At 30.4% G+C, this 14,996-nt stretch overlaps 1 protein-coding gene across 2 annotated transcripts in view; it reads left to right on the plus strand.

The window, feature by feature from the left end:
* LOC143059422 (uncharacterized) overlaps nt 1-14,996 on the plus strand; it is a 374,671-nt gene that overhangs the window by 118,026 nt on the left and 241,649 nt on the right. For both annotated transcript variants that reach the window (XM_076232911.1, XM_076232912.1), the window contains exons 16-19: nt 691-840; nt 1,932-2,075; nt 5,777-5,842; nt 10,486-10,629. In XM_076232911.1, the coding sequence (XP_076089026.1) occupies nt 691-840; nt 1,932-2,075; nt 5,777-5,842; nt 10,486-10,629 (504 nt within the window). The remainder of the gene's footprint in view (nt 1-690; nt 841-1,931; nt 2,076-5,776; nt 5,843-10,485; nt 10,630-14,996) is intronic.

The following is a 14,996-nucleotide window of genomic DNA, read 5'->3' on the forward strand; positions in this document are numbered from 1 at the left end:
CCAGCTAACTACTTCAATAATTTATGCTTTAAAATCTTACATTTTAAATGTATTTCTGTCTGTTTCTATCTCTTGTGAACATGTGTTACACTATATAAAGCATGCCTATGTAGATAAAATAACTAAGCAAAAACGATTTTGATTCTCGCTGTTTCCGTTTCCATTCCATATTCCGTTCCGTTTTCCGTTTCCGCCGTTTAGCAACACCCGCTCACAAATTGTTCTTACTTTAAAGCCAATTCATCATCCAAGATGGCTGCCAGCAGGGACTTAGTTTGACATAGGACCTTTAGGGAAATACATACAAATGTCTTCTTTTAGAGAACCACTGAATGGAATGAAACCAAACATGACATAAATGTTCCCTTTGAGGTGCTGATGGTGTGTTGCTTCTTTATTACTGATTTACTGTTCAAGATTGCCACCAGGATGTTTTTATTAAATTACAGGGCCAATATTAAACCAAATTTGCCCTCTGTATCATTACTTGGGTATCTGTTTTGATTCTTATCTATTATATTTCTAAAACCAAACTGTCATGGTCATGGTTTATTTGACAATAATAAGTTTTTCATGATTAGGTCTATTTCAAGATTCTTTAAGTTATAGGTCATCTATATTGGGTATCAGTCTGACAACATTGATTTTATCATGAGTATGAATATGTTATTGATAGTAATTTATTTACAGATATTTAGGAGGAAATCTAATACCAGCAATAGACCCACTAGAATTCTGCAATTTGACTGTTCTGACTGTCTTCAGTTTACGCAACAACTTGTTAGATGATGATGTTGTCCCTGATAATGCATTTGACTGCCTTACAAGTCTAGTTCAGTTGTAAGTAGTCTCACGCTGTTGTCGGTTATTATTTCTGAATGTCCATTCGTTATGTTCATGAGCATTTTTGTATTTTATAATATGCATTGCATTTTACATTTTTGTTTTAGGCAAGCTGCTTGTCAATATACCCTGTTACTCTTTGAAATCAAGGCGTTCACATCATAAGCTGATAAAAAACAGGGTATACATGTACATTGCAATTATCATCCTATTCCTTCCCACATTCTGATAACCGATACATGTATTTTAATCTGGATTTTTTTTTTTAACTGGTCTGATACAATTTGTATATATATATTTTTTAAAATCTCAATAATTAATGTACGCAATAATTTCTGAATAAGTGATACGGGAAACCTGTCGTCTGTCCGTCTTCAACATGTCAGAAAATAACTCAAAAACGCTTTAATCAATTTTCATGAAGACTAGATGAATTGTTTATATCTATTGACATGAACTCCCTTTTTGATTTTATATGAATATAGATTTTACTTTTTCTAGTTATTGGGTTTAATTCATTTAAAAAAAAGGATTTTTTTTAGTGTTTCAGACAAGTACTTAAAAATTGTTTGTGGCAGGTTTTGTGAAGCTTTGTTGAATGGTTTATGTCTATTGACTTAAGGTCATTTTCGATTTTTAAAAATTTTTCGTTTTTAAATTTCTGAGTTATGATGTTTTATGTAATATCATTAAAAAAGAGGAATTTCCCGGTTATCGTGCAAATAACTCAATATTATTATATCTATTAACAAAAACTCCCAATTTTAATAAATTTAGGTTTTACATATCCAAGTTAAGGGATTTTATTCATAAAAAAGCGGCAATTTACCAGTTTAAGGACAATAACTCAAAAGTGCTTTGAGCAGTTTTCATAAAACTTGTTGATTGTTATAACCTCCATTTATTTATTTTGTTCTATAAATTTCTGAATTGGCATTGAGGAGTTATGGAACTTTATTCTTTGATAGAGCAACTGGTGTATCATGGTGCAGCACTTTGTATTCTTTCTGTCATGCTTATGCTGGAATCTGATACAAAGATAACTATTCTCAAAGCCTTTCAGTTGGACACCTATGCTTTTTTTACAGAGATATTGCTTACAATTTCTTCAAGTATGTTCCTAAAGCAGCAAAGACCATAGCATTGCAAGATTTTAGGATATTAAACATGGCAGGGAATAAACTAACAGCCATTCCAGCAGGAACATTCCAAACTGTTAACTTCACTGATCTGTAAGTCTAGTCCTGTGACAGATTATAGCTATTTCTAAAGGATTATTTCAAACAATTACCTTCAAATACATAAAAAACAGAAGTTATTTCACAGATAATTGTAAATATCATGATCAATAAGAAAATGAGGTAAGTGAAAATAAATACAGGTAAAAGTGCATTGTTTTCAGATCTCAGTACAAATAAAAAAGTAAACAGGCATCTGATTATGTTTATAATATATTTTAACTATCTAAATACACAAAAATATCGCAAAAGAAAATTGATAATGGAACAAAATCAGATGATTCATAACACAACAATATATAGGAACGGAATCAATTTCAACAGCAGGATAGTATTTACCATTAAAATATTTTCTGTTATCCTAATTTTTTCCATTTAGTCATCCTTTTATATAAAGTATTTTAAAAATTGTAATTAAGTAAGTCCAATCTTCCTATAGAATCACATGAGTGAATAGATGATCACATGATGCAAATCAGAACGAGGTTGATCCTTTGTTGTGCAAAGTTAGACTTTTTATTCAGGGGACCAGTGAAAGATATTTCATTAAAAAACTTAACATTTAAATAGGCCATGTTATTAGCTTTGACTACTGGTCAAAGAATGCAGAGTATTTTCTTAATAGATATTAGAAATTTGGAACTTGATACATGCTCAGTTGAAATAAGATGTGGAGACTTGCTTAAGCAAACTAGACCTGGATATCAGTTACCAGAGATATTTATAGAATCATTCAAGCCAGATTTTTGGATTTGTGTGGTTCATACATTACATGAATATTTAGAACGCACAAATAAGTTAAGATTTAATAATACTCAATTGTTTCCAAAAACCGTATAAACCTGTTAAAAAGGGTACCATTGGTAAGTGGATTAAACGAGTTTTAATTTTGCTGGTATAGATATGATATGACAATCTTTACACCTCATAGTACGTAGAGGAGCTGCTACTTCCTATGTTAGTGGACGAATTCCAATATCTACGATTCTTCGCACAGCTGCATGGAGGAAAAATAGTGTGTTTAGAAAATTTTATCAAAGAACTATTCTTAAATGACAGCTCCTTCAGTAAAGAAATCTTATTGGCGAAGGGGAAATAAGATAGTTTCTTGTATATATGGATGTATATAAATACCAAAATTTAGAATAAGTAGTGTTTTCAAGTAGTGAAAGTATGTAGTGTTTATAGTATAACTGTTGCTACTTAACAAAGATTTTGACTGAACTCTAAAGACTCATGTGATTCTATAGGTAGATTGGACTTACTAAATTAACAAATTAAACAAAACTTACCTAAGTTGTAGTTTGATGTTAATTTTGTAAGGTCCAATATACCAGAATCACATGCCCGCCCGCGTTGTGATTTGTGCCCACACTTATTATGGAATTTTCAGTTCCTGACTTTTTTTACATCATGTGATCATCTGTTCACTCATATGATTCTGGTAGATTGGACCTTACCAAATTAACATCAAACTACAACTTAGGTAAGTTTTGTTTAATTTGTTAAATGAAGGAACAATTTCACTATGAAATTGATTCTGAAATATAAAATCTGTAAAATGAAAATTCTAATGCAATATTTATGTAACAATTTTTTTTTGTTGGCTAAAAGTAACGGTCAAATCCACAGTTGACCAGGCGTAACTAAGGAGGGACCCGCCATTTTGAAAGGATTGGATCAACAAATGTTCGTTTACTACAATATTATCGAAAATAAAACAACACATACCTCGAATTTACCATTTTAATGTGATTTTATCCGAATTTGAATCGTAGAGGTAACGTAACAACCTCCAGTTTTTAAGTTTTCATTTGTATGACGTCACGTTTAGCTACAACGTCTTTGCGCCAAAAGCATTCATGAAGATTCGCAGATTTTTTTTGTATGTCAAATTTATACATTTTTTCAAGCTCTAACGTTTTATATCTTTTTGTAATGCATTAGAACCGAAATTAAAGTGCTGTAGTTGAAGAGTTGCCACCGTCAATTTTGATTTGACAGTCGCAAATGTCCGTTTTACTATCTCCGCAAGGCGTCGCCAGTAAAACTGTAATCGCGGCAGTCAAATCGACAATTGACGGTGGCAACTCTTCAACTACAGAACGTTATTTCTTAATTGTTCAATGTAAATTACCTCCCTTTGATTGATAAATTATGCAAATATGGTCTACCTTGGTGACACATTTATCATTATGGTCAGTTATATATACTGTGAGTACTTTGCATAGTAGACAATAGGATTGTATTTCACAAACTTCTGCAAAATATGGAACGGAAAAGATATACTGTTAAATACTATCCGTATAAGATATCTTAATACACAAGCTATAGTGGTGGAATCTGTTTCTCTGATGTTTTTCATTCTTTCAATCCTATATGTAAAGATTTGCTGAATGTTGTGATCTTTATATGTGATGTCATCAGGCATTGTTGCCTTTTAAGCTCACCTGGCCCGAAGGGCCAAGTGAGTTTTTCTCATCACTTTGCGTTCGTCGTCCGTCGTCCCTCGTCGTCGTTGTCGTCGTCGTTGTCGTCGTTGTCGTCGTCTGTCGTTAACTTTTACAAAAATCTTCTCTGAAACTTCTGGGCCAAATTAAACCAAACTTGGGCCAACTAACTAAGATGGCCGCCATGGCTAAAAATAAAACATTGGGTAAAATGCAGTTTTTGGCTTATAACCCAAAAACAAAAGCTGTTAGAGCAAATCTGAAGGGGTTAAATTATTTATCAGGTCAAGATCAATCTGCCCTGACATTTTCAGATGGATTGGACAACCGGTTGTTTGGTTGCTGCCCCTGAATTGGTAATTTTAAAGGAAATTTTTCCATTTTCTGTTATTATTTTGAACATTTTTATAGATAGAGATAAACTGTAAACAGCAATAATGTACAGCAAAGTAAAACCAAAAAATAATTCAACATGACCAAAATGGTCAATTGACCCCCTAAGGAGTTATTGTCCTTTATAGTCAATTTTTAACATAAAATTTGTAAATTTTTACGAACATTTTCCGCTGAAACTACTGGGCCAAGTTCATTATAAATAGAGATAATTGTAAGCAGCAAGAATGTTCAGTAAAGTAAGATGTACAAACACATGACCATCACCAAAACACAATTTTGTCAGAAATCCATCTGCTTCCTTTGTTTAATATTCACATAGACAAAGGTGAGCGACACAGGCTCTTTGGAGCCTCTACTCTATTGACGTCACAAATTGACAATTGAAAAATTCAGAAGAAACCAAGAAAATTTGAGGTCATAATTAAATTTCGACCAATCATTTGCTGAGAACAGATATTTCAACAATAAGGAGAAATCTTTCTCATACCGATCAAGAAATGTGAAATATGATTACCAACTCTGTTATGGGACAAACTTTTAGCTGTTTTCAAACTGTTTACTTTACAGATCTGCTATTATTACCAATAAAATTGAGAATGGAAATGGGGAATGTGCCAAAGCACACTGTAACAGACAAATTTACAACTATTCTGGTTCTAAACTTTACAGTGTAAATAATCTTAACATTGTTGTCATTTTGGTGTGTGAGACTATTGTAAGATATTGCCTTTATCGGTATCGGATAGATGTGCGTTTGTGTGTAAATGAAATAAACAATTTATTAAATTTTTTTGTTTCTTAAGTTATTTTTTTTTAATAAATATTTGTTCTTTCTTTTTTATTTCACAGTAATCTAAATAATAACAAGATTTTGGTGATAGAAAATACTGCATTTCCTTCAACACTAGTAGAACTGTAAGTGTAACTTATTTTTATTGTATTAACTGTTTATAAATATTGTGGTGGCCTATTTCTGCCATCGAGTAATCTTAGTTGACATAACTTATCTCAATTTAAGTCAACATAAATCAGGTATTTTGAAGACTTATCAGGATTTTTTTCATAATTTATCTAGATAATTGGTCAAGATAGTTATACAATTATACAGTTATCGTGATCATTTTATGCCAATGCCATTTAGTGGCATCGACAAAAAGAATAGTCCTGATAAAAGTTTATTATATTTAAACAAACAGAACGACTATGATGCTAATTTTTCTGAAAAACTAATTATATAAATATATTATATCAACAATTCACAATATTTTATCTTATTACTCAAAATAACTATAGCAATACGTTCATTAATTAAGAGAGTGCCATCTTATGTCAACAGCAAATTTCTAATACCCCGTTCACACTTTGCCCATTAAAACCGGGTTCGACACGACTTAGTTAATCCAGAATAAATTTTGGTAGTGTGAACGCTTCAACCTGGATTAAAATTACCCTTCATTTTAGGTGGAGGTAATGTGAGGTTGTTGCTATAGTGACATATACCATTGTGCTTAAAAAGGTCTTAAATTTAACGTAATTATTGCGTGACGTCACATATCAAATTATGTCATCTTTTAACATACTTGTCACAGACTCTCAGCTACCGTATTTACTGGGTCAAGCATTGTAATCATATTAAATTATTGGCAGCGAGAGGTTTATTAAAGATGCACATTGTCCTGTCATAAAAAATGTTGTAAACTGGAAAAATCTTACAAAAAGTCACTTGATTCTTATTTGAATAAATGTCTGAATATTGTTGATATTTGCATATCACATTTCATAAAATCATTTAGAAATAAATAAAAGAATAAGTAATATGCTCATTTCAAGGAATGAAAACAAAGTTCAAGTACTGGCAAAGGATTTTGTGTTGTACTATTCGACAAAGCAGCCAACAATGTGGCCGGTAGTGGTGGTATGACATAAATATTTAAAATAACAGTTATAAGGACTTTCTTTTTCTAACCACTTCAGATATTGAAATGATGTTTGGTAGATGAGTTGTCCATGATCAAATTCAAATTGCGTTCTGCTCCACTGATTTTTGCCGGTATTACAGACTTTATATTTTGAAAATAACAGTTCTGAAGAATATTTTTCAGGATATTGGGCTGATTTTGGTATATGAGTTCTCCATAATGAGTTACAGATCAATTTTACGCTTTGTTTAACACTGCTGATTGAAGCCAGTATTAAAGGAGTATGACTGAAAATTTCTTGAAAATAACAATTATACAGTCTTTTTTCATATTCGCTTCAGATTTTGGACTGATTTTTGGTTTGTGAGTTGTCCATGATGAGTTATAGATCAAGGTTATGTTTTGTTCCACTCCGCACAGGTTCTTGACTTAGAACAAGTGCATATGACATGTAGCGGGTTTAAGCATTTTAACGGGCCCACAAACCTTCACTCTAAACGGAGACAGCAGTGAAAAATTACAATATGAAAGATTCGCTATAAAAAATTAAATGAAAAAGGCTTAACTCATCGAAAAGACACCATAAAACAAAAATAAGTTAATATATGCACTGAACTAATAAGTTTGAATCAAGACACAATATCAATACAAGATTAAAACACAGGTGCTATATATCATAAAGTTATAGGTATTAATAAACAAAGACGCAGCATGAGTATCAATAAGACAACTCTTATTTATTTTTGTCAATAACAGTAAAAGACTTTGAAAGAAGAAAAAAAATCGGTTATTGATTTGGGTATGTCAACAGCGGGTGGACAGTCACCTGCCAAACAGTGTCCGTTCATTAACATGATATATCTTTGAAGAAATCTTTTGAATTTAGATATGTTGTTTCCTGTGACTTAATGAAGGTAAAGTTTAATTAAGCTTTTCTCTTTGTTCAGTTATCAATATAACTTCAATAAAGTTGTTGACATTGATAGATAAGTTGCAGATCTATATTAGTTTGTGCCAAATGAAAGAAAAAATATTGGGAACTATTAATTACTAATATATTTGTTTATGATTTGAAAATAGATACATCATTATGATCATATCTAATTTTAGAGAACTATTTTTTAGTTATTAAATCAGATCTAATTTAAGATGTTTACATTACTGATTCATGGAAATAAATTTGAGTTATTTCTCTTTGGAAAGAAATTGTTAAATTTATAAGTATTTTATCTAAAATTGAATTCTTGATGTTCTTTGATATGCTAATTATAACAATGTACTTACATTTTGGATATTGGACATAATTTGGATATAATAGGTAAATGTCCAATTTCAAATACTTCAGTTCATTGATCACATTCATTTTATTTTGTTTCCCAAACCTATACTGTATCAAATAGTGAATCACTATCCAAATTCAAAGCTGTTTTAAGCTGAAATGTTTGTCCATACTTGCTCAACTGTTCCGGGTTCAATTTCTGCAGGAAAACCGGTTTGCTGTCACTGTGACAACCTCTTGTTTTATATTTGGTCCAGAGCTTGATCATGTTGAGTTGTTATAATTTTTATGTCCCTTTTATGGGCATTATGTTTTCTGGTCCGTGGGTCTGTTCGTTTGTTCGTTTCCCGTCCGTCACGCTTCAGGTTAAAGTTTTTGGTCAAGGTAGTTTTTAATGAAGTAGAGGTCCTATCAACTCGAAACTTACTACACATGTTTCTTATGATATATGATCTTTCTGATTTTAATGCCAAATTAGAGTTTTGACCCTAATTTCACAGCCACTAAACAACGAAAGTGATTGTGCGATTGGGGCATCCATGTAATATGGGTATTAGACATGGGGTCAATTACTTTTGAAAGTAATTAATTACATTCAATTGAAATCACAAATCTGTAGTTGAATTACACATTACATTTGACCTTTTTGTTGAGCCTTTGACTTTAGTCGAAATAGCGAGACATAGCGATCCTACATTCCGTCGGCGTCGTCGTCGGTGTCGTCGGCGGCGTCCACAAATATTCACTCTGTGGTTAAAGTTTTTGAAATTTTAATAACTTTCTTAAACTAAACTGGATTTCTACCAAACTTGGACAGAAGCTTGTTTATGATCATTATATAGTATTCAGAAGTAAATTTTGTAAAAATAAAATTCCATTTTTTCTGTATTTTACTTATAAATGGACTTAGTTTTTTTTCTGCCAGGAAACATTACATTCACTCTGTGGTTAAAGTTTTTGAAATTTTAATAGCTTTTTAAACTATACTGAATGTGTATCAAACTTGGACAGAACCTTGTTTATGATCATAAGATAGTATCCAGAAGTAAATTTTGGAAAAATAAAATTCCATTTTTTATATATTTTACTTTTAAATGGACTTGATTTCAACAAAAATTGAATATATGGGGTTCTTCGATATGCTGAATTTAACCATGTATTTAGATTTTTGATATTTGGGCCCCGTTATCAAATTGAGGTCTAAAAGGTCAAAAATTGAACTTTATGAATTCTTTGGGTTCTTTGATATGCTGAATCTAACCATGTATTTAGATTTTGAATATTGGACCATAAAAGGTAAATGTCCAATTTAAGATTTTTTAGTTCTTAGACGACATTCATTCTATGTCAGAAACCTACGCTGTGTCAACTATTTAATCCCAATCCAAATTCAAAGCTTTATCAAGCTTGAATGTTGTGTCCATACTTGCCCCAACTGTTCAGGGTTCGACCTCTGTGGTCACATTCATTCTGTGTCAGTAAAAATTTATTAAAATAAAACAAACAGCCTGACTTTATATTTATAAGATCCCAAATTTAAATGTAATTGAGATGTAATTGTCAATTACTCACAATTTTGGCTATGTAATTCATTACTTTCAATTGCTTGTAATTGAAAAAAATGTTAAATTACACATTTCATTCAATTACTTGAGAAATTGTAATTAATTACGGTCAATTACAATTACATATTTTAATTACCCCATGTCTGATGGACAGTGCATTCACTTTCTGAATGCTGATAGTTTGAAATTTAAATAATTAAAGGACTAAAGGATTTTTTTTTGTCAAACCAATATTGGTCCTGAATGCTGATTACCATCCATGAATGTCTGTGTCTTCGATTTTTGATAAGATATTAGGCTTTTGACTTTTTGGGACAAATACATTCATGTCTAGTTCGTGAATTGTGTTGATATACTGGGTAAATTAAGTTGTAAGCTTTCTCAATTAAAACGTTTCATATTTTTCATGTTAGGGCCTCTTAGGGCCGACTATAAAGTATGAGTTTTTCTTATTGTTGAAGGCCGCACCATTGCCTATAATTGCTTACATCCATTTTATTTGAACTTTTGTGGATAGTTGTCTAATTGGTAATCATACCACATCTCTTTAATTTTATAAACCTGATGATGAGGCCAATTAGTTGGGACCCTATCTTGTGCATAGTTTTACTTTAGTATTGTTAGCAGATAAACAAGGAAATGTGTTTTTATTATTACATGATAACACAAGACAAAGATACATTTTTGAAACTATTATGAGATAATAAACCAACAAATAAACAGCAACAGCATGAATAGTTTAAAAAAAAACACAAAAAAAATGCTTAAACAGTAAACACTTTCTTTTTTTCACAGAAATTTACAGAGTAATGAATTCCGGTTCACTCATGAGAACCCATTTACCAATCTGTCAAGCCTAAGATATTTAAATCTACATAACAATGATGTAGACTATATTCCAGAGGCTGCTTTTGACAACTGTAATGATTTGAGAGAGTTGTAAGTTATTATTACATAGTGTAGCATCTCCACTATAAATAACTGTAATGATCTTAGAGAGTTGTAGTTATTATATCAGAGTGTAGCAAATCCATTATAAATAACTGTAAAGATCTTAGAGAGTTGTAAGTAATTATTACATAGTATAGCATCTCCATTATAAATAACTGTAATGATCTTAGAGTGTTGTGAGTTATTATTACATAGTGTAACATCTCCATTATAAATAACTGTAATGATCTTAGAGAGTTGTGAGTTATTATTACATAGTGAAGCATCTCCATTATAAATAACTGTAATGATTTTAGAGTTGTAGTTATTATAACAGAGTGTAGCATCTCCATTATAAATAACTGTGATGATTTTAGAGAGTTGTGAGTTATTATAACAGAGTGTAGCATCTCCATTATAAATAACTGTAATGATCTTAGAGAGTTGTGAGTTATTATTACATAGTGAAGCATCTCCATTATAAATAACTGTAATGATCTTAGAGTTGTAGTTATTATTACATAGTGAAGCATCTCCACTATAAATAACTGTAATGATCTTAGAGAGTTGTAGTTATTATAACAGAGTGTAGCAAATCCATTATAAATAACTGTAAAGATCTTAGAGAGTTGTAAGTAATTATTACATAGTATAGCATCTCCATTATAAATAACTGTAATGATCTTAGAGTGTTGTGAGTTATTATTACATAGTGTAGCATCTCCATTATAAATAACTGTAATGATCTTAGAGTGTTGTGAGTTATTATTACATAGTGAAGCATCTCCATTATAAATAACTGTAATGATCTTAGAGTGTTGTGAGTTATTATTACATAGTGAAGCATCTCCATTATAAATAACTGTAATGATCTTAGAGTGTTGTGAGTTATTATTACATAGTGTAACATCTCCATTATAAATAACTGTAATGATCTTAGAGTGTTGTGAGTTATTATTACATAGTGAAGCATCTCCACTATAAATAACTGTAATGATTTTAGAGTTGTAGTTATTATAACAGAGTGTAGCATCTCCATTATAAATAACTGTAAAGATCTTAGAGAGTTGTGAGTTATTATTACATAGTGAAGCATCTCCATTATAAATAACTGTAATGATTTTAGAGTTGTAGTTATTATAACAGAGTGTAGCATCTCCATTATAAATAACTGTAAAGATCTTAGAGAGTTGTGAGTTATTATTACATAGTGAAGCATCTCCATTATAAATAACTGTAATGATTTTAGAGTTGTAGTTATTATAACAGAGTGTAGCATCTCCATTATAAATAACTGTAAAGATCTTAGAGAGTTGTGAGTTATTATTACATAGTGAAGCATCTCCATTATAAATAACTGTAATGATTTTAGAGTTGTAGTTATTATAACAGAGTGTAGCATCTCCATTATAAATAACTGTGATGATCTTAGAGAGTTGTAGTTATTATTACATAGTGTAGCATCTCCATTATAAATAACTGTAATGATTTTAGAGAGTTGTGAGTTATTATTACATAGTGAAGCATCTCCATTATAAATAACTGTAATGATTTTAGAGTTGTAGTTATTATAACAGAGTGTAGCATCTCCATTATAAATAACTGTAAAGATCTTAGAGAGTTGTGAGTTATTATTACATAGTGAAGCATCTCCATTATAAATAACTGTAATGATCTTAGAGAGTTGTGAGTTATTATTACATAGTGAAGCATCTCCATTATAAATAACTGTAATGATTTTAGAGTTGTAGTTATTATAACAGAGTGTAGCATCTCCATTATAAATAACTGTAATGATCTTAGAGAGTTGTGAGTTATTATTACAGAGTGTAGCATCTCCATTATAAATAACTGTAATGATCTTAGAGTGTTGTGAGTTATTATTACATAGTGAAGCATCTCCATTATAAATAACTGTAATGATCTTAGAGTGTTGTGAGTTATTATTACATAGTGAAGCATCTCCATTATAAATAACTGTAATGATTTTAGAGTTGTAGTTATTATAACAGAGTGTAGCATCTCCATTATAAATAACTGTAAAGATCTTAGAGAGTTGTGAGTTATTATTACATAGTGAAGCATCTCCATTATAAATAACTGTAATGATTTTAGAGTTGTAGTTATTATAACAGAGTGTAGCATCTCCATTATAAATAACTGTAAAGATCTTAGAGAGTTGTGAGTTATTATTACATAGTGAAGCATCTCCATTATAAATAACTGTAATGATTTTAGAGTTGTAGTTATTATAACAGAGTGTAGCATCTCCATTATAAATAACTGTGATGATCTTAGAGAGTTGTAGTTATTATTACATAGTGTAGCATCTCCATTATAAATAACTGTAATGATTTTAGAGAGTTGTGAGTTATTATTACATAGTGAAGCATCTCCATTATAAATAACTGTAATGATTTTAGAGTTGTAGTTATTATAACAGAGTGTAGCATCTCCATTATAAATAACTGTAAAGATCTTAGAGAGTTGTGAGTTATTATTACATAGTGAAGCATCTCCATTATAAATAACTGTAATGATCTTAGAGTGTTGTGAGTTATTATTACATAGTGAAGCATCTCCATTATAAATAACTGTAATGATCTTAGAGTGTTGTGAGTTATTATTACATAGTGAAGCATCTCCATTATAAATAACTGTAATGATCTTAGAGTGTTGTGAGTTATTATTACATAGTGTAACATCTCCATTATAAATAACTGTAATGATCTTAGAGTGTTGTGAGTTATTATTACATAGTGAAGCATCTCCACTATAAATAACTGTAATGATTTTAGAGTTGTAGTTATTATAACAGAGTGTAGCATCTCCATTATAAATAACTGTAAAGATCTTAGAGAGTTGTGAGTTATTATTACATAGTGAAGCATCTCCATTATAAATAACTGTAATGATTTTAGAGTTGTAGTTATTATAACAGAGTGTAGCATCTCCATTATAAATAACTGTAAAGATCTTAGAGAGTTGTGAGTTATTATTACATAGTGAAGCATCTCCATTATAAATAACTGTAATGATTTTAGAGTTGTAGTTATTATAACAGAGTGTAGCATCTCCATTATAAATAACTGTAAAGATCTTAGAGAGCTGTGAGTTATTATTACATAGTGAAGCATCTCCATTATAAATAACTGTAATGATTTTAGAGTTGTAGTTATTATAACAGAGTGTAGCATCTCCATTATAAATAACTGTGATGATCTTAGAGAGTTGTAGTTATTATTACATAGTGTAGCATCTCCATTATAAATAACTGTAATGATTTTAGAGAGTTGTGAGTTATTATTACATAGTGAAGCATCTCCATTATAAATAACTGTAATGATTTTAGAGTTGTAGTTATTATAACAGAGTGTAGCATCTCCATTATAAATAACTGTAAAGATCTTAGAGAGTTGTGAGTTATTATTACATAGTGAAGCATCTCCATTATAAATAACTGTAATGATTTTAGAGTTGTAGTTATTATAACAGAGTGTAGCATCTCCACTATAAATAACTGTAATGATCTTAGAGAGTTGTAGTTATTATAACAGAGTGTAGCAAATCCATTATAAATAACTGTAAAGATCTTAGAGAGTTGTGAGTAATTATTACATAGTATAGCATCTCCATTATAAATAACTGTAATGATCTTAGAGTGTTGTGAGTTATTATTACATAGTGTAGCATCTCCATTATAAATAACTGTAATGATCTTAGAGTGTTGTGAGTTATTATTACATAGTGTAGCATCTCCATTATAAATAACTGTAATGATCTTAGAGTGTTGTGAGTTATTATTACATAGTGTAGCATCTCCATTATAAATAACTGTAATGATTTTAGAGTGTTGTGAGTTATTATTACATAGTGTAGCATCTCCATTATAAATAACTGTAATGATCTTAGAGTGTTGTGAGTTATTATTACAGAGTGAAGCATCTCCATTATAAATAACTGTAATGATCTTAGAGTGTTGTGAGTTATTATTACATAGTGTAGCATCTCCATTATAAATAACTGTAATGATCTTAGAGAGTTGTGAGTTATTATTACATAGTGAAGCATCTCCATTATAAATAACTGTAATGATTTTAGAGAGTTGTGAGTAATTATAACAGAGTGTAGCATCTCCATTATAAATAACTGTAATGATCTTAGAGAGTTGTGAGTTATTATTACAGAGTGTAGCATCTCCATTATAAATAACTGTAATGATCTTAGAGTGTTGTGAGTTATTATTACATAGTGAAGCATCTCCATTATAAATAACTGTAATGATCTTAGAGTGTTGTGAGTTATTATTACATAGTGAAGCATCTCCATTATAAATAACTGTAATGATCTTAGAGTGTTGTGAGTTATTATTACAT

The sequence above is a fragment of the Mytilus galloprovincialis genome, chromosome 14 (assembly GCF_965363235.1).
Source record: "Mytilus galloprovincialis chromosome 14, xbMytGall1.hap1.1, whole genome shotgun sequence".
In the NCBI taxonomy this organism is placed as follows: Eukaryota; Metazoa; Mollusca; class Bivalvia; order Mytilida; family Mytilidae; genus Mytilus; species Mytilus galloprovincialis.